Below are 19,147 nucleotides of genomic sequence, written 5' to 3' on the forward strand. Positions count from 1 at the left end.
CCATCTCCGCCCCTGATATATATGATTGTTGAGCAGGATTAAATCCAACAATATGAAATAAAAGAGATTAAAAAAAAAATGTGTTTGGAAATATAGCGGTGATAGATTAAGTAAATAAAATGACACGAGATTACGAAAGAATTTTTTTTTTTAATTAGAAATAATTGAATTGGGATAAAATAGTATAGTAACTTAAAAGATGGTGTCTAAAAATAAGAATAGGAGGTGATAAAATGGAGTCTAAAAATAGATAATGATAAAATAAAATACAGTAAATAAGTAAAATAAAAATAATAAAATTAAGTGAAATTACGAATTTTTTTTTTTTATATCACGTTTAACCGGTGTCTAAGTTGTTCTCTTTAATAATTATTTTTGACAGAAAGGGAACAACGTGGTAAAGAACCTTTTCTTTGCTTAATTATATTGCTGGAATGGGAGATTATAGCTGACTCAATTAAACGTCGTGTGGATCTGTTATGTATGTGTTTAAGGAAAGTTGTTAAAATCAAAATGGTGGTCGTTCTCCATGATTTTTTTAATCTCTACGATATTTTAACTTTTAGACGTAATCCACTACACTAGTTTACTCTAATTTATTTTTTTCTCTCATAAAATGTATATATATAAATGTATATATATATATATATATGTATATATGATATCTAATTTACATAAGGAAAACACGTTGCTCTCCCCCATCATTATATATAGCCCCAATCCTCCGACTCTCTCGTCAATGACCATCCCTCTTGAAGAAGCCCGCATAAATCGGGCGAAACGTTGAGTATCTAGGTCCTTCCACTTCCATTTTATTTCATATATATATATATATATATATATATATATAAATAAGGGAGTAGTCACCAACAATGTGTATTTTTCTAACATTATTTTATTATTCCATGTCTTGGTTTTTCATTGAGAATTATGTTTGGATCATTGTAATAATGTTTTTAAGTCATTGAAATCGTTTACACGCGTTTCAAATGGTCTGTGATGCGTCCTCGTCAGAAATTATTTTCAAATGTGTTGAGATGTAAAAATGGCGATTTTCGTAGTTAATTTGAAGTTTTTTCAAGGGGTGGAGGCTTGTAAGTGTTTATTATTCATTGGTATGCTGAATTTTTATTGCTCTTTTATTGGGCTTGTCTAGGGAGACGTTGACCTGGCTGTAGTCGCTATCTCTTTCTGCTAATGTTTTTTTTCTTTTCCTTTAGGGTGGGGTAGGGTGTGTGTGTGTGTGTGTGTGTGTGTGTGTATATATATATATATTTTAAATATCTATACTTATTTACTTTTATTTCAAAAAGGGCAAAATCGATTTTTGGAGAGAGAGACTTGTTTCATCACCCATATTTCGTTTTTTCAAATTATAATGTCAACATTATTAACACCTGTCAATCTTTGTTTGACGACGGTTCAACCTTTAAAAAATGTGTCCTCACTGAAATGTGTGTGCTTGCCTCCACACAAGTGCAGACCAAGTTGGGCACAAGGTTTATTAAGTAGAAGCCCCCAGCTCTCCCCAAAGGGGCGGTCTCCATTGTGCCACAGATTATTTTACATTAGAATAAATGATCTAAGGGAGATAGAAAAAAGGTTTTAGTTCCCGTTATTGCTATAAGTTAGAAATACTAAAATAACTTTCAGATATATTTTACTTTGGTCAATATAAAAATACAGGAAAATCTATATTTACCGATATTTTGTTTGCAGTGGATTGTTTGGCTTGTTGTTACAACCAGGGATTAGTTCTGATCTCAATTGTCGATTTTTAGCTGAGGAGGTTGTGGGGGGGGGGCATTCGTTGTAAGCATACCCGAAAATCAATAAAAGTCGACATTTCCAATGTGAACGGTGAGTTGGACTTATATGTATAAAGAAAAGTTACCAAAAAAAGGTTTACGAAATTGACTTTTTTTTTTGTTTAAAAATTAAATTATTTCGTTTTGTTAATAAATTTTGTTGAATGTTATTATTTCGATTACTTTTACAAAGTTTTTGCGTCCATTTCATTTAGTGTACGAATCAATAAGTGATTTTACAATTGAAAGGCTCTTTGAAAATGAAGTCATGATATTAAAAGGAGGTAGGGGTGCTAGTTTTTTTTGTTTTGTTTTGTTTTTGTTTTTATTTTCCGGGTGTGCATCCGTACATTCCTATCCTGAATGTTTGCATCATTTTTACCATTTTCGGATTTATTTTTGCTGCTTTTAAATTAAATTTTTAAAATTATTGTTCAAGATTATATAAAAATTATGTTACGCCGAAAGTTTCACATTTATGCAAACAAGGAAAATATTAAAATCTTAAAAATATAAAAATTATGTGAAATCTGTAATTTAAAAAAAAAAGTAGAAAATCGTTCTTAACATGTGGAGGTTGAGGTTTGTTTATTCCGAAAGCCATTCTTAACATGAGTGGAGGTTCTATTCCGAAAGTCATTCTTAACATGTGGAGGTTGAGGTTTGTTTATTCCGAAAGTCGTTCTTAACTTGGGGAGTTTGGGGGTGTCTATTCCAAAAACCGGTCTTAACATAGGGAGGTTGGGGGGGTTATTCCGAAAGCCGTTCTTGACGTGGGGAGGTTGGGGTTTGTTTATTCCGAAAGCCGTTCTTAACATGGGGAGGTTGGGGGGGGGCATTCGTTGTAAGCATACCCGAAAATCACTAAAAGTCGACATTTCCAATGTGAACGGTGAGTTGGATTTATGTATAAAGAAAAGTTACCAAAAAAAGGTTTACGAAATCGACTTTTTTTTTTTTTTGTTTAAAAATTCTATTTGTAATAATCGTTGGAAAACGTTGCAGAAACCTTCTGGAACCAACGAAAAAAGAATACTTTCGTTTTTAGAAACGCTTACAAGGATATTTTCATTTTCTAATATTAAATAGTATTATTTATGTTATATTATTTATGTTGTATATTATTTTATTTATTATAATTTTGTATTATATTTTATATTTCATTTTATTACTAGCATTTCAGCCCGGGTGTTTGGATGTGTATGTTGAGCAAAAAAAAAAAAAAGTGGTAGCAGGAAGGCAGGCTCGAACCTGTACCGAAAAGGAGGAAAAGAATGGGGTAAAAACCTAACATCTATGCTGTTACGACCACCGCCAAACCGGAAGCAACATTTTTTAAAAAAATGGCAACAGTATTCCATCCTTGGACGTACTTGGCTTTTATATAGATAGAGAATTGCATCAGTAGTGAGATATCTTCTGGAGCGGTAGAGGGACCCCACCATCTTTCCAGCGACCTTGGCAACAGACTTGATGTACGTGTTCCATTTCAGATCAGGAGTAAAGGTCAAACCCAGAAGCTTGTCAAAACACGGGGCCTCACCCAGACGAGAGCCATCCATCACAATTGATGCCAGATGGGGATCAGAGCGTTGATGATGTAAGGATAGGAGTTTGGTTTTGGATGCATTAAAGGTAACCAGCCACATCTTCCCCCACTGAACCACGCACTCGAGATCAGAGGAGAGAGAATCAGAAAGAACTTTGTCATTTACAGCCTTTGATGTGTTGCCGTAGATGGTCGTGTCTTCAGCATAGATGTCAACGAATGATTTAAGTATGTGTTTAGGGAGGTCATTGATGTAGATCAGGAAGAAATTGTAAGCGTGAAATAGCAACATCCAAAAGAAAGCATACTGAAATAATCAGGGAACGTATCGAATTGCAACAGATAGGAACTCGTGATTTCTGGATAATCTATAATAATGTAGTGAATAAAGGGCAATCAGTAATTTATCCACTGAGACACAACCAGAACGTTGCATGCATGGCAATGGAGAAGGCAGAACTGCTTGCCCAACGATTCACCTCTAACTCCATCTTAGAGCCAACGAACAACTCCTTCACAAATTTCCCTATGCGAACTTGGATCATTATTATGCCTGATATTCATAAACGACCTCCCTAATAATAATGTGTCCGATATGGTTATATTTGCTGATGATACAACGCTCTATAATATGCATAAGAGAAGAACAGATGCACATAAATCAAAGACAATGGCAGAATCGTAAGAAAATGATGCCTAGACTATATTGAAATAGGGCTGCATGGTGCAGAACTCAAATTTAAATGTTAAGGCTTACAAAATGCAATAGGATTTGATAACCCCTGGGAACTTTTTGTGCTAAATGAGGGGGGGGGAGATGCAAATGCTTCACTTGTTACAATTTATTTAAAGATGTCATATTTCATGGCAAGTGTTCGTCTGAGCTCCAATCTTTGGTCCCCTCTTGCCAAACATTCATAAGAAACACTCGTCGGGCTGAAAACACTATCAATAATTTCCCCCACTCTTTATCTGTGCCTGAACCTAAACATTCCATGAATAAAGCTTCTTTCTTAGAACTGCACGCCTGTGGAATTGTCTTCTGTTTGTCTGCTTTCCAACTGACTACAATATGGTTGTCTTCAAGTCCAATGTAAACAAGTTCTTGATGAGCCGTTCCCCTTAATCCAATTTACCAAATTTACACTAACGATTACTATGGTATTGTCCTTTTGACCACTGTACAAGCTTTAACCCTTATCCTCGAGTGGCCTCTGGGCTTTGGTAAGCGGTGATTCTTTTGTAAAAAAAAAAATGTAACATTTCAATAATTATGTAAAGCGATCAAGTATTTTAAGTATGAACAAAATTTATGATTTTTATCAAAACTAAAAGTTTTAATTTTGAATACAGGAAGAATTCTAGACGTAAGATTCAGTAGCATATTAAATGGAAGAGAGGGAGTTATTGTTATTGTTGTTCATCCCACCCCCACACACTCCCTCTCTTTCTCTCATAGTCCATGTTGGCTTAAATATATTGCCACAGAGAAAATGAGACTAATAATTTATCTGAAATTTTTTAAAAATGTAATCTTAGCTAAATGGATCTATTCCTAAACTATGAATTGGATCTGGTTGGATCATACCATTCACCACATGGGAATGGTGGTGGTTAGGAATATGAGTGCCCTGTATAAAAAACCTTACTCATCAAGTAATTTTGATAAAATTATTTCAAATATCACTATCAAATCACATGACTCTCATGATTTGGTGGTCACCTTTTTTTTTTTTTTTCTAATGCCGAATGCCAATGCACAACAATAGCTTGGGTTTGTAAGACGCGAAGCAACAACCGGAGATTATTTCAGTTTTCGATTGTGATTTTTAGCTAAAAGGTTGCCTCAAGTTTTTGCCTCCCTTTCATTTGAATTTTATAAACGCATGTCTATTTATAGTAAATGCTGGAGAAGGTTTCAGGAACCTTCTGGAACCGACAAAAAAGAATACTCTTTTAGTTATACTTTAAAAGTCTCTACAAACGCTTATAAGGATATTTTCTCTTTAAAGTAATTTTATTTATGTTATCTTATATACTATTTTAATTCATATTTTATTAATATTTATTTTCGTATTACATTTTATATTTCATTTTATTATATAATATGTCAAGTATTATTATTTTATTATTATACTATATATATATATATATATATATGTATACACACTAGCAAAAGTACCCGTCGTTGACTGGGTTCAAAAACAACCTACAGAAAATGAACTCTGCTTAATGATTTACTTTATTTGCCCGGATGTTTGTAGATCAGGAAGAAATTGTAAGGGGCGGGGGGATGACGGACTTAGTCGTTTCTTTTTTTTGCATGGTGCAGAACTCAAATTTAAATATGTTAAGGCTTCAAAATGCACCGTTTGTACATTTTCACTAGGATTTGATAACCCCTGGGGACTTTTTGGGCTAAATGAGGGGGGAGAGCGGTGCAAATGCTTCATTTGTTACAATTTATTTAAAGATGTCATATTTCATGGCAAGTGTTCGTCTGAGCTCCAATCTTTGGTCCCCTCTTGCCAAACATTCACGAGAAACACTCGTCGGGCTGAAAACACTATCAATAATTTCCCCCACTCTTTATCTGTGCCTGAACCTAAACATTCCATGAATAAAGCTTCTTTCTTAGAACTGCACGCCTGTGGAATTGTCTTCTGTTTGTCTGCTTTCCAACTGACTACAATATGGTTGTCTTCAAGTCCAATGTAAACAAGTTCTTGATGAGCCGTTCCCCTTAATCCAATTTACCAAATTTACACTAACGATTACTATGGTATTGTCCTTTTGACCACTGTACAAGCTTTAACCCTTATCCTCGAGTGGCCTCTGGGCTTTGGTAAGTGGTGATTCTTTTGTAAAAAAAAAATGTAACATTTCAATAATTATGTAAAGCGATCAAGTATTTTAAGTATGAACAAAATTTATGATTTTTATCAAAACTAAAAGTTTTAATTTTGAATACAGGAAGAATTCTAGACGTAAGATTCAGTAGCATATTAAATGGAAGAGAGGGAGTTATTGTTATTGTTGTTCATCCCACCCCCACACACTCCCTCTCTTTCTCTCATAGTCCATGTTGGCTTAAATATATTGCCACAGAGAAAATGAATGGAGACTAATAATTTATCTGAAATTTTTTAAAAATGTAATCTTAGCTAAATGGATCTATTCCTAAACTATGAATTGGATCTGGTTGGATCATACCATTCACCACATGGGAATGGTGGTGGTTAGGAATATGAGTGCCCTGTATAAAAAACCTTACTCATCAAGTAATTTTGATAAAATTATTTCAAATATCACTATCAAATCACATGACTCTCATGATTTGGTGGTCACCTTTTTTTTTTTTTTTTTCTATACCAATGCACAACAATAGCAATATAGAGGTGATGATGACTCAAGGGTTAAGGAAGATTATTTCAGTTTTCGATTGTGATTTTTAGCTAAAAGGTTGCCTCAAGTTTTTGCCTCCCTTTCATTTGAATCCATAACTTGTTTTATAAACGCATGTCTATTTATAGTAAATGCTGGAGAAGGTTCCAGGAACCTTCTGGAACCGACAAAAAAGAATACTTTTTCAGTTATACTTTAAAAGTCTCTAAAAACGCTTATAAGGATATTTTCTCTTTAAAGTAATTTTATTTATGTTATCTTATATACTATTTTAATTCATATTTTATTAATATTTATTTTCGTATTACATTTTATATTTCATTTTATTATATAATATGTCAAGTATTATTATTTTATTATTATACTATATATATATATATATATATATATATATACACTAGCAAAAGTACCCGTCGTTGACTGGGTTCAAAAACAGTCTACAAAAAATGGACTCTGCTTTATGATTTACTAGCGAGGGGTACCCGGCGTTGCCCGGGTGTTTGGGGTGGGTTAAAAAAAAGTAAGTATGAGGATCAAACCCGAACACTTGAGGCAAAGTTGTAAATTAAAGTGTGAAAAAAAAAAAGAACGTGCGATGTTAACCATTGCCCCACCGTGAGATGCTAACAGAAACACGTTTGAATTTATTTAATTAGTTGGATTTAGCAGGTGCCCATTTTAAATGAGGTCAAGTTTTGACTGCGGGAAGATGTTATAGGAAAAATACTAACCCACATGCGGCGAGCGAGCGACAAATGTTGAATATTTATCTTCCCGAGATCGAGCAAATTAAATAGACAGGCGAGCTTCGTTGTTAACTGTGAGATATTACAATTTATATGTGATATAAAAAGTTTTTAAAAGTTGTGAACAGACCGACCACTTCTCTGAAAGAAGCCTTTTGTAGCCACACAGAAAAAGCGAACACACATACATACATTTTCGCTTTTATAGTTATAGATGGTAGGTTATGAAAAGGAAGGGTTGTAAAGAGATAGCTTCGAATTCGAGGGTATCAAAACTAAAGCAAAATATGATGAAAGTAAAAATAAAATAGATAACCCCATAATTGATTATACCATACCTGTTCACACTGAAACACTTATCACAATATTCTGTGGATCTATATGAAAAAACCTTGTTAAACTTTGTGACATATTTCCATTCTATGGATGTTAGGTGTGAACGAACACCCCATAATTTTATACCATATTTCTTCAAACTGAAACATAATTATCAAAGTATACTTACGCAGATAGATATGAAAAGTCTTTATTAAAGTTTGTGCCTATTTCCATTCTATGGAGGCCAGGCGCGAACGCAGACCCCACAATTTTATTATACCATCCCTATTTAAGTTAAAACATACTTATCAAAGTATTCTTATGTACATCTATATCAAAAACACTTGTAAACGTTTTTTTTTTTAATTTTTAAATTTTTTATTTACATACTTTGTGGACCAGGTGCGTACGCAGACCCCCACAATTTTAATGAACCACCATTCTGCCAGATCAAGCATACCCATTCCTGTGTCTCGATACATCTTCTATCATTATATGTAATCAGTTTTCTATAATAGTCAACCATATAAGAGCCTATTCGTGACCAGACACACACACACACACACGCAGACATTCAGCTTTATATTATAGATTATATAAATCTCACCTTGCCTTCCGTTTTCCTGCTTTCCAGCTGACTAGAATATGGTTGTCTTCAAGTCTAACGTAAACGAGTTTTTGATGAGCCGTTCCATATAAGTTAACAAATTTACCGAATTTCCATTACTAACGATTGCACTTGATAAGTATGAAAGTAAAAAAGCATTTCCATTACTAAGGATTTCTATATATATTCCAATTCTCTACTGTATACTCTTTAACTATTATCCTCGAGTGTGAAACAAAAAAATTTAGATATCAAACTTTCAGGAACAACATTTTTACAAGTCATCATCTCCATAGGATTGACTACTGGGGAATAGGGTTGGATCAAATACAATTGTATTTGTATTTCAATTGTATTTAAATACAATTTTAATGTAATTGTATTTGTATTTTTAGATTTAGGAATAAATGTATTTGTATTTGTATTTTTAGACTTAGGAGTAAAAGTATTTGTATTTGTATTTCTGGTAACCTAAACGAAAGTATTTGCATTTCAATTGTTAAAAGTCAGTATTTGATCCAACCCTGTTCACATACATGTTGCGTACGTGTATCAGTCTACCAGCCCTGTCCACTTCCAGTCACACACGCTGCTGCTAGTTGAGTGACGATAAGTCTGTGAGTCAAGTAGCTTCAATTCAGGGTTGCCAGCTTGGCTTTTTTAAGGCCAAATTTCGCGAATTTGGCTTTTTTTGAAGCAGTTTGGCTTTCAAAATTTTTGTTTGTTTTTTTTTTTCAAATTTATGCTTCAAAATTGGCCTTTTCCGGATAATTTTATATAAATATTTATTAAATATGGATTATTAAAGAAAAAGTTATAATAAAGTAATTTAAACAGTTGTTTGGATGTCTAAACTTGTAGATTTAAAAAAAAAACTTTTGACCTCCCACTCCCATTCATGGATTTACACCCTCTCGCACTAAGCGAATCTCACACCTAAATGTTTAATCCGGTTTCACAGTTACTTACTAAATGTCTATATGGACCCTTTCAAAGAGTTCACAGTTGAGTATGAAACCATCAGTTATTGTATTTTTATTTGTATTTTGAGATTGAGGAATAAAAGTATTTGTATTTGTATTTTTAGCGTTAGTATTTGTATTTGTATTTGTATTTTTAGAGTTAGGAATAAAAGTATTTGTATTTGTATTTCTGGTAACCTTAACGAAAGTATTTGTATTTCAATTGTTAAAAGTCAGTATTTGATCCAACCCTGCTGGGGAAGAAGTTATGGAGTCGCTGTGAACAGATATTACACTTTAATCTTAGCCAGAAGACCAAGTAACCAAGTATTTTCCTACCAGGCATTATCAAGCCTTAACAGGCATTACCAGGCCTTAAAAAAAAACTAATAAAATATGGACCTTGCTGAAATAACTTTATTATTTAGAAAACCCTTCTTAATATGGGGAGGTAAAGGTACTTTTTGCAGCTATTCTGGACTTTCACCTAACAATTTATTAAATAAGAAACTCTTATACAGAATATGGGTTGTGCTAAGAATGCTAGGAACAAATACTACACTTTAATCTTAACCAGTAGACCAAGTAACCAAGTAGTTACCTACATTATCTCCTACTTAAAAACGAAGACTACGTTTTGATCTACACATTAGAGGTCCTGAATATGATCTTAAACTATATCCGATGGTGAGGCCCCAGCTTGCGGGTTTTGGGGAGTGTGAAGCCACCCTTTAATTGCCATTGCTCTCAAGTCCACTCTGATGTTTTGTTATTTTATTATAAGACTTGACTTAACTAAAAAAATAATCCCCTCCCACTGTGCTGAGATAATAACTTTATTATTTAGAAAGCCCTTCTTAATATGGGGAGGTAAAGATACTTTTTGTAACTTTTCTGTACTTTCACCTAACAATTTATTAAATAATAAACTGTCTTACACAGAATACTTCATTTTGATCTCAGCCATTACCAGCTCTTAAAAAACAAATGGAGAAGGGGAAAATGGGGTCACTGGAGTGCTGTGAAAGATACTACACTTTGATCTTAGCCAGAAGACCAAGTAACCTAGTTTCTACCAGACATTATCAGGCATTACCAGCTCTTAAAAAAACTAATAAACTATGGACTGTTCTGAAATAATGTTATTATTTAGAAAGCCATTCTTAATATGGTGAGGGAAGGGTATTTTTTGTAACTATTCTGTACGTTTACCTAATAATAAATAAGAAATTATCTTATAAAGAAAACGGGCTGTGGGTCATGTGTTTGACATGCCGATCTAACTCTTTAATTACTTTTATCAGGTTGCCTGGCCTTCGGGACAAGATCAAAGTGTAGTATCTGTCTTCAGATGCTGCACTTCTATTTCTTTAATTACTTTTATCATCAGCTATGTCTTTCATCTTTCAATTCTTATCCCCTACTGGTCACTTTAACATAAAACGCATCTTCAGCCATAAAAAAACATATTCATTCTTTTCTCCACAATTCCATCTATCTTAACTCTTGTTTTTGCAAATCCGTTTTTTTTTTGTTTTTGTTTTTTTGTTTATTTTTTACATATGCATCACCACTTATCAAGGCCAAGAGGTCACTCGAGGATAAACGGTAAAGAGTGTACAGTAGAAATTGGACAATATAGTAACCGTTAGTAATGGAGATTCGGTAAATTTGTTAACTTATATAGAATGACTCATAAAAAACTTGTTTACATTAGACAACCATATTGTAGTCAGTTGGGAAGCAGAAAAACGGAAGACAATTCCATAGTCGTGCAGTTCTGAGAAAGAAGCTTTGCTCATGGAATCTAGGCTTAGGTTTAGGCACAGATAAAGAGTGGGGGAAACTAGTGATATTGTTTTCTGCTAGACGGGTGTTTCTTGTGAAAGTTTGGCGAGGGGAGACCATAGAATGGAGCTCAGCCGAGCACCTGCCATGAAAATAACGATAACGCAGAGACAAACTCGCAACATCTCTTCTGTGAGAAAGAGATTGTAGGGAAGAGAAAAGGACACTCCCCATAAGGCTACGAAGTCTATTTTGAACTCTATCAAGGCAGAATAAGTCCTTTCTAGCAGCTCCTGCCCAGATGTGGATGTACCTGGCTCTTATATAGATAGAGAATTGCATCAGCAGTAAGATATCTACTGGATCGATAGAAGGATCCCACCATTTTTCCAGCGGCCTTGGCAACGGATTTAATGTATGTGTTCCATTCAAGATCAGGAATAAAGGTCAAGCCCAGAAGTTTGCCAAACATGAGGCCTCTCTAAGACGATAGCCAGTCATTTCAATTGATGCCAGATGGGGATCAGAGCGTTGATGTAAAGATAAAAGCTTGGTTTTAGATGCATTAAAAGTAACAAGCCACCTCTTTCCCCATTGTACCACTTGTTCAAGATTAGAGGAGAGAGAATCGGAGAATCGTTTACGGTCTTAGATGTGCTACCATAGATAGTAGTGTCATCAGCATAAATGTCTACAAATGATGTAAGGATGTGATTTGGGAGAGCATTAATGTAGATATGAAAGAGAGTTGGGCCCAGAATGGACCCCCTGAGGGACTCCAGCATTTTTTTTTTAAACTAATCCTAAATGTTTTTTATGTTACCTTGTTTTTAAACTTGTTTTTCTTGTTTTATTTATGTATTTTGTCTGTATTCTCCTGTCTTATCCGTTACCTTCCCCATGCTACGATAAAAACAAACAAAAATGCCGGAAACTAACGATAAAAAAAAACAAAACAAAATGCCGGGAATTATTCCCTATTAGAGTAGATAAACTTAGGACTTTATAAAAAAAAAAGTTAGAACTTTTTTAACAATAAAAAAAAATTGTAAATTAAATATTTTACACATCCGAACGTAACGACTTTTATTCTATAAATAGATAGGCACTCGACCAAATTATCCGGAAATAGAAATCTTCTTATGCTCTAGAAAGACACGACGACATGCCAGCTACCAGTTGACAAAAAGACGGCGGACAGAACACTATGGCAAAAACGTTAAGTATTTTTTAAAAAACCTAATCCTATGTCTTAGGACTTTATTTAAGTAGTATACTTAATATATACTATTACTGCAAGCTTGCCTATATTGAAAATGCTTGCTTCCTGGCTAGCCAATCAAACCGTCTAATATAGTTAGCCTTATTTTCAATTACATTCAAAATATAATACAATGTCATTAGTAAAGAAAAAGTTACCCACGAAAACGAACCTCGTAAAGTAAAACCTTGAATAATTATCTAAACTCGAATGTAAATTAATATTAAGCCAACTTTACAAATTGATAATAGTTAATTATTGGATTTTAAATAATTATAAGGTGAAACTCTAATGATTCAAACTCTATAGATAACGACAAACTTCCACCCATTAATATGGGAGGGGAGATTATCATCAAGTGTCCTAAATTGTTAAATTAGCACTGGACGTACTACTTAGATATAAATAAGTCACTTGTACCCATTCCCCTTCTCCCCCCCTTTTTTTAAATGGAGAGTAATAATACAGTGGATGTGTTATCAGCAGCTCCAGTAACTCTCCCTTCTCCTATTTTGTCATTCAGTCCTCATTCAATGAGTGATTTTTCTGACAAAGGGTGAAGAAAAAGCTGCTTAAAGGTCGGTAGTACTTGGTGACCAGTAGTCTGAGATGTCGGAAATTTTTCTGTCTCTGTCTGTCCTTGTGGCCATGTCACTAGTAAGGGTGCTGGAGGTAAACGTTTTGTCTGGGCTGACGTTATTCACCTGATAGTCAGGGACCCGAACCTTGGATTAACCACTAAGGAGGCTGTCCTATCAGCAGGCGCAAAGTACTGGGACTGCTGTATTGCCATTTGGTGAGTGGATCTGGACCATGCAGTAGTCTCTGGTGGGGCCTCTCGATGCCATACTAGTGGGTAATTGTTACGGCTTTACCTTTTCGTGTGCTACAAAAAAAAAAAAATTTCCTGTCTTTTTCTCTCTTACTTTCCCTCTCTGTACTGCTCTAACCAAGTATGCCGACCTATTCCACAAATGCCAAAACCTCAACATGAAATATCTCCAGAATAAAGACTCGATTAAACCTAGAACCGCATCGTCCAACGTAGACCCCTACTACCAGGTCTCCTTCTCCAACATCAGGGGTCTACGTTCCAACCTTCCAGAGGTTGAAACCCAATTACAGGAGACGAAACCGGACATATTATTTCTAAGTGAAACTGGAATAGGGCCGACCACTTCCCTAGATGAGTTCATAATTAACGGATACTCTAATTTAACAGCTAAATCTGACACCCAAGATCGCCATTGGCATGGAATATGTGCCTACATTAAGGATGGCTTCCCATGTGGCAGGGATATCTCTAGAGAAGATCCTAATTTACCCTATATGTGCTTCAGGGTTGCACTTGCTAACACCACTGCATTTATTTTGCCCTCTATAGGTCCCACAACAGCGGAGTTACTATCTTTAAGAGCATATCTGAGAAAATAGACCTCATACTGTCTTCACATCCCTCGGCTAACATCCACATCTGTGGTGACTTCAACGTCCATAACATGGAATGACTGACCCATTCAAATAAGACGGTCGATGAGGGGAGGTTTTGTTATGATTTTGCCATTGCTTATGACCTCACTCAGATTGTTCGCGAACCCACCCATGTGCCCGATACACCTGGTCAATATGCAAGCCTCCTAGACCTTTTTCTCTCAACTTCCCCTGAGCTATGTTCATGTTACGTTCATTCTCCTCTAGTATCCTCTGACCACTCCGTTGTTAAGATAAAAACGAAATGTAAGAAGCCCCCAGACGTACCCCTTCACCGTACTGTATACCGATACTCTTTGGCTGACTGGGATAGCTTCCGTACATTCATATCTGATTTACCTTTGCACACCATGTTTAAAAAGGAAGTGTCCTCTATAGTATCAGATCTGACCGAATCATTAATTGTAGGCATAGACCAATTCATACCATCTAAAAAATTCCAACAAAACCTAACAGCCAGCCATGGTTCTCCCCATAATGTGCTGCGGCTATCGCACACAGAAATCACTTTTTCCATAACTACCAACATTATAGATGCACTGAGACAAAAGCAGCTTTCAGGACTGCCAGCAACCACTGTAAAAGAGTAATAAAAAATGCAAGAGAGCTATATGCCCAGTCTGTTAAATCCAAGGTAGCTGATCAGCGGCTTGGTTCCCACCAGTTTTGGCAAATAGCAAATAGGATCCTGAACAGAAGTGTGTGTTCTATCCCAACCATTATCAATGGACCAGAGGTCATCGCGTCAGCGTCAGACAAGGCCAAACTATTTGCAAAGAACTTTGCAGCTAATTCTACCCAATCCGACGAAGGCCATCAACTCCCCATATTTCCTCCTATAACACAGAACAAGCTAGGTAACATACAAACATCCGTGCATGAGGTCGCCAAGCTAATCAAGAACCTAGATTCTAGTAAAGAAACTGGCCCTGATGGCATCCCACTTATAGTGTTAAAAAAGCTTCAACTAGAACTTGCTCCCATACTTACGAAACTATTTAATCGCTGCCTTAAGAAGTGCTTTCCGACTCCCTGGAAGACCTCATCAGTATGCCCTGTATTTAAGAATTCAGGTGATAAGTCATCTCACTCTCAGTACAGACCAATAAGTCTCCTGTGTGTTATGAGTAAGTTGCTGGAATTCATATTAAATAGAGAAATAGTCAACCACCTCAGCAGGAATAACCTTCTTAGTGACACGCAAAATGGTTTCCGCTCTGCAAGATCTACCACTGATGTGCTGACGGTTATATCCCACAGGATTAGTGAATCTCTTGACAAAGGCTTCCTTTCTAGAGCAATTGCTCTTGACATATAAAAGGCCTTCGACAAGGTATGGCATAAGGGTCTACTTCACAAGATTTCCAGCTACGGTATAACTGGAAATGTTTTCTCAATCATTAAATCATTTCTCTCCGATAGGCTTATAAGAGTAGTGGTAGATGGACAAAAATCGGAGACCTGCAATATAAATGCTGGAGTCCCTCAGGGGTTAATCCTGGGTCCAACTCTCTTCCTCATCTACATCAATGACCTCCCTAAACACATACTTAAATCATTCGTTGACATCTATGCTGATAATACGACCATCTATGGCAACACATCAAAGGCTGTAAATGATAAAGTTCTCTCTGATTCTCTCTCCTCTGATCTCGAGCGTGTGGTTCAGTGGGGGAAGATGTGGCTGGTTACCTTTAATGCATCCAAAACCAAACTCCTATCATCATCAACGCTCTGATCCCGAGCTGGCATCAATTGTGATGAATGGCTCTCGTCTGGGTGAGGCCCCGTGTTTTGACAAGCTTCTGGGCTTGACCTTTACTCCTGATCTGAAATGGAACATGTACATCAAGTCTGTTGCCAAGGTCGCTGGAAAGATGGTGGGATCCTTCTACCACTCCAGAAGATATCTCACTACTATCTATATAAAAGCCAAGTACGTCCAAGGATGGAATACTGTTGCCATATCTCGGCAGGAGCTGCTAAAAACAGCCTATCCTGCCTTGACAGAGTACAAAATAGACTTCGAGGCTTAGTGGGGGATGCCCTTTTCTCTACCCTGCAACCTCTCTCCCACAGAAGAGACGTTGCGAGCCTGTCCTTGTTTTATCGTTATTTCCATGGCAGATGCTCGTCTGAACTCCAATCTCTGGTCCCCCCCTCGCCAATCTTTCACGAAAAACACCAGTCTAGCTGAATCCACTGTGAAAAATTTCCCCCACTCTTTATCTGTGCCTAAATCAAAATGCGGATTCCATGAACAAAGCTTCTTTCTTAGAACTGCACGCCTGTGGAACTCTGTTCTGTCTGCCTGCTTCCCACTGGACTACAACTTTAATGTCCAATGTTAACAAATTCATCGATTCCGGTCTTGTAGACCTCAGCAGGGATACCGTCCTCGCCTGGAGCTTTGTTATTCTTCAACTTGGCAATGACGGCTCTGATTTCTTCATGGCTGGGGGTATCCGACGAGCAATCGTAGAGAGCTGCAACGGTGGGGGTGTTTTGACCTGGTATTGTAGGTGGAGGCTGGTGGTTCAGGAGTTCACGGAAGTGCTCATGCGACCAATCCAATCGTGCGTTTAGCTCAGTAATGATTTCACCTCCACTGCTGTGGATGGATTCACTCACAGATGACCTCGTCTGTGTGCTGGACTTCAATAGTTGATATAACTTGCGGGAGTCCCCTACCGAGGCCGCATGTTCCATGTCAGTTGCGATATTGTGCCAGTAAACATTGCGGTAGTTGCGGGCAGAGTGCGTTGTTTCTCGGCGAAGGCGACGATAGTTGGCATCTCCGTTGAGTCTTGCACATTTAGCCTCCTCACCCAATTTCACCGTTCGACTTGAGATCCAGTCCTTTTTACGACGCTTTGTGAAACCCACGGTGTTGGCCGCTGCTTCAGTGACGTCCTTTTTGAGTGTTTTCTATATATCTTCGCCTACACCAGCTGATTTCTGAGATTTGGAATAGTGGGGAGATTCCCCAAGATTGGAGTGACGCCATCCTTCTTCCCTTTTTTAAGAAGGGTGACAAACGGACATGTAGTAACTACAGAGGCATCAGCCTTATAGATGTCGCTGCCAAAGTCTTCACTATCCTCATTCTGAGACGGTTTCAATACGAAAGGGACAGAAGGACTCGTCCTAACCAATGCGCATTCCGACCTGGCTGCGGATGCGTCGACCAAATATTCATGCTGAGGCGAGCCTTGGAACAGCGCTGGTGCTACCAACAGCATACAATCGTATGCTTTATCGACTTCGCTGCCGCGTTTGACTCGGTCGACCGCGGTACTCTGTGGAGAGTGATGGAAGCAGATGGTATCCCCCCGAAGCTACTCAACTTGATCAAGCCCTACTACCATCGGACTCGCACGCGTGTCCGCTGTTATGGCCAGGACTCCTCTTTCTTCAACATCAGCAGTGGTGTCCGCCAGGGATGCGCGCTCTCGCCCACCCTTTTCAATTACGCTATTGATTGGATCATGGAGCAGGCGCTGCCTGGATATCCTGGCGTCGTGGTAGGGCGTAACTTTCATCTCACCGATTTGGACTACGCGGACGATATTGCAGTTCTCAGGGAGAGCTACAGAGACATACAGACGGTGCTGAACCGAATCCGGGAGAAGGCAGTTGCCATCGGCATGAGAATCAACGCCAGCAAGACGAAGATTCTATCGGCTGGCATCCCCCAAGCAGAAAGGTCCTCCGTCACTCTCAACGGGGAAACCCTCGAGGAGACGGATAGCTTCAAATACCTGGGCTGCACGTTCATTGGTACCGGTCAAGGCATGAATGAGATTGAAACGCACATTAATGCCGCACGAGCTGCCTTTTGTCGACTCCAAAGGCGATTATGGTCACGGCCTGAAATACGTCTGAGGACAAAAATACGAATCTACCAGGCCCTCGTCCGCTCAATACTTTTGTATGGATGTGAGACCTGGCCCATACGGAAAGCGGATCTGCGACGCGTAGAAGTTTTTGACCACTACAATCTCCGCCGCATTCTCCATGTCCGTCCCCTGGATTTCGTCGCCAACAAAGAAGTCCGGCGTCGCTGCAATCTCCAGGCAATTACTGACCTACTGCGTGCCCGACGCCTTCGATGGTTCGGCCATGCCTCTCGCTGTGATGCAGGGGTCTTTATCCACAAGGCTATCTCCCCACGTCCTCTACCCGGCTGGAAAAACGTGTCGGTGGCCAGCTAAGAACGTGGCTCGGGACTATCAAAGCCGACGCTGAGCTTATTTCGGGTCCGCTCATCTATGGCCTGTCTCGTTGGAGACGTGACTGGCTGTTGCTCACTCGGGATCTTGCCTCCGATCACCGGGCTTGGGCCGCAGCGATACGAGATGTGCATATTCATGAAGCCGACTCAACTGTACAATGTTAACAAATTCCTAATGAACCGCCCCCTTAAGTAAACACTTCATCAAAGCTCCACACTAACGTAATGTACTTGCAATAACCCTTATCCCTGAGTGACTTCCGGGCCTTGATAAGTGGTGATCACTGTGTAAAAAAAAAAATACCAAGAGCTTCTGATTTCTGCCCATCAACCACTACTCTTATGAACCTATCAAAGAGAAATGATTTAATAATTGAGAAGCCATTTCCAGCTATACCGTAGCTTTTTTGTATTTTTGTAATGTTAAAATGATTACAACATAAAAATATATCTTCTTGTTTTAATAATTTGTCTCCTTAAAAAAAACATAATTACAGAAAAACGTTGACATGGCATATAGTTCGTCCTTATGTCATATTCCAAAAATCATGTAAGTGATAATCATTAGTTTTTTTGATTTTTTTTTTTTTTTTGGTTGGGAGAGAGGTGATAGTCGCTGGAATGCTTTGAACAGATCTTGGCTAGAAGACCAAGGAAACAAGTATTTTCCTACCAGGCATTATCTCCTCCTTAAAAAAAACAAATGAGGTAGGGAGATGAGGCTGCTGGAATGCTAGGGACGGATACTACACTTTGATCTTAGCCAGAAGACCAATTAACCAAATAGTTTCCTACCAGGCATTATATCCTCCTTAAAACCAAATGGGGAGGCATTATCAGGCATTACAAAAACTAATAAATGGACAGTCCTGAAATATTGTTATTTAGAAAGCCATTCTTAATATGGTGAGGGAAAGGTATTTTTTGTAACTATTTCACCTAAAAATTTAATAAAAATCTGTCTTTTACAGATTGTGT

At 37.6% G+C, this 19,147-nt stretch overlaps 2 protein-coding genes across 2 annotated transcripts in view; one reads left to right on the forward strand and one right to left on the reverse strand.

Annotated features, from left to right (window-relative positions):
• The window catches only part of LOC145271317 (uncharacterized), a 39,560-nt gene that overhangs the window by 7,187 nt on the left and 13,226 nt on the right, over nucleotides 1-19,147 (forward strand). The gene's annotated exons all lie outside the window — the stretch shown is intronic.
• On the reverse strand, nucleotides 16,270-16,644 carry LOC145270213 (uncharacterized). The gene has a single exon (XM_080125845.1). It carries the CDS (start codon nucleotides 16,642-16,644, stop codon nucleotides 16,270-16,272), a length of 375 nt encoding a protein of 124 aa, XP_079981971.1.

Source organism: Euprymna scolopes, chromosome 46, assembly GCF_053919585.1.
Source record: "Euprymna scolopes isolate OS-2025 chromosome 46, ASM5391958v1, whole genome shotgun sequence".
Lineage (NCBI taxonomy): Eukaryota > Metazoa > Mollusca > Cephalopoda > Sepiida > Sepiolidae > Euprymna > Euprymna scolopes.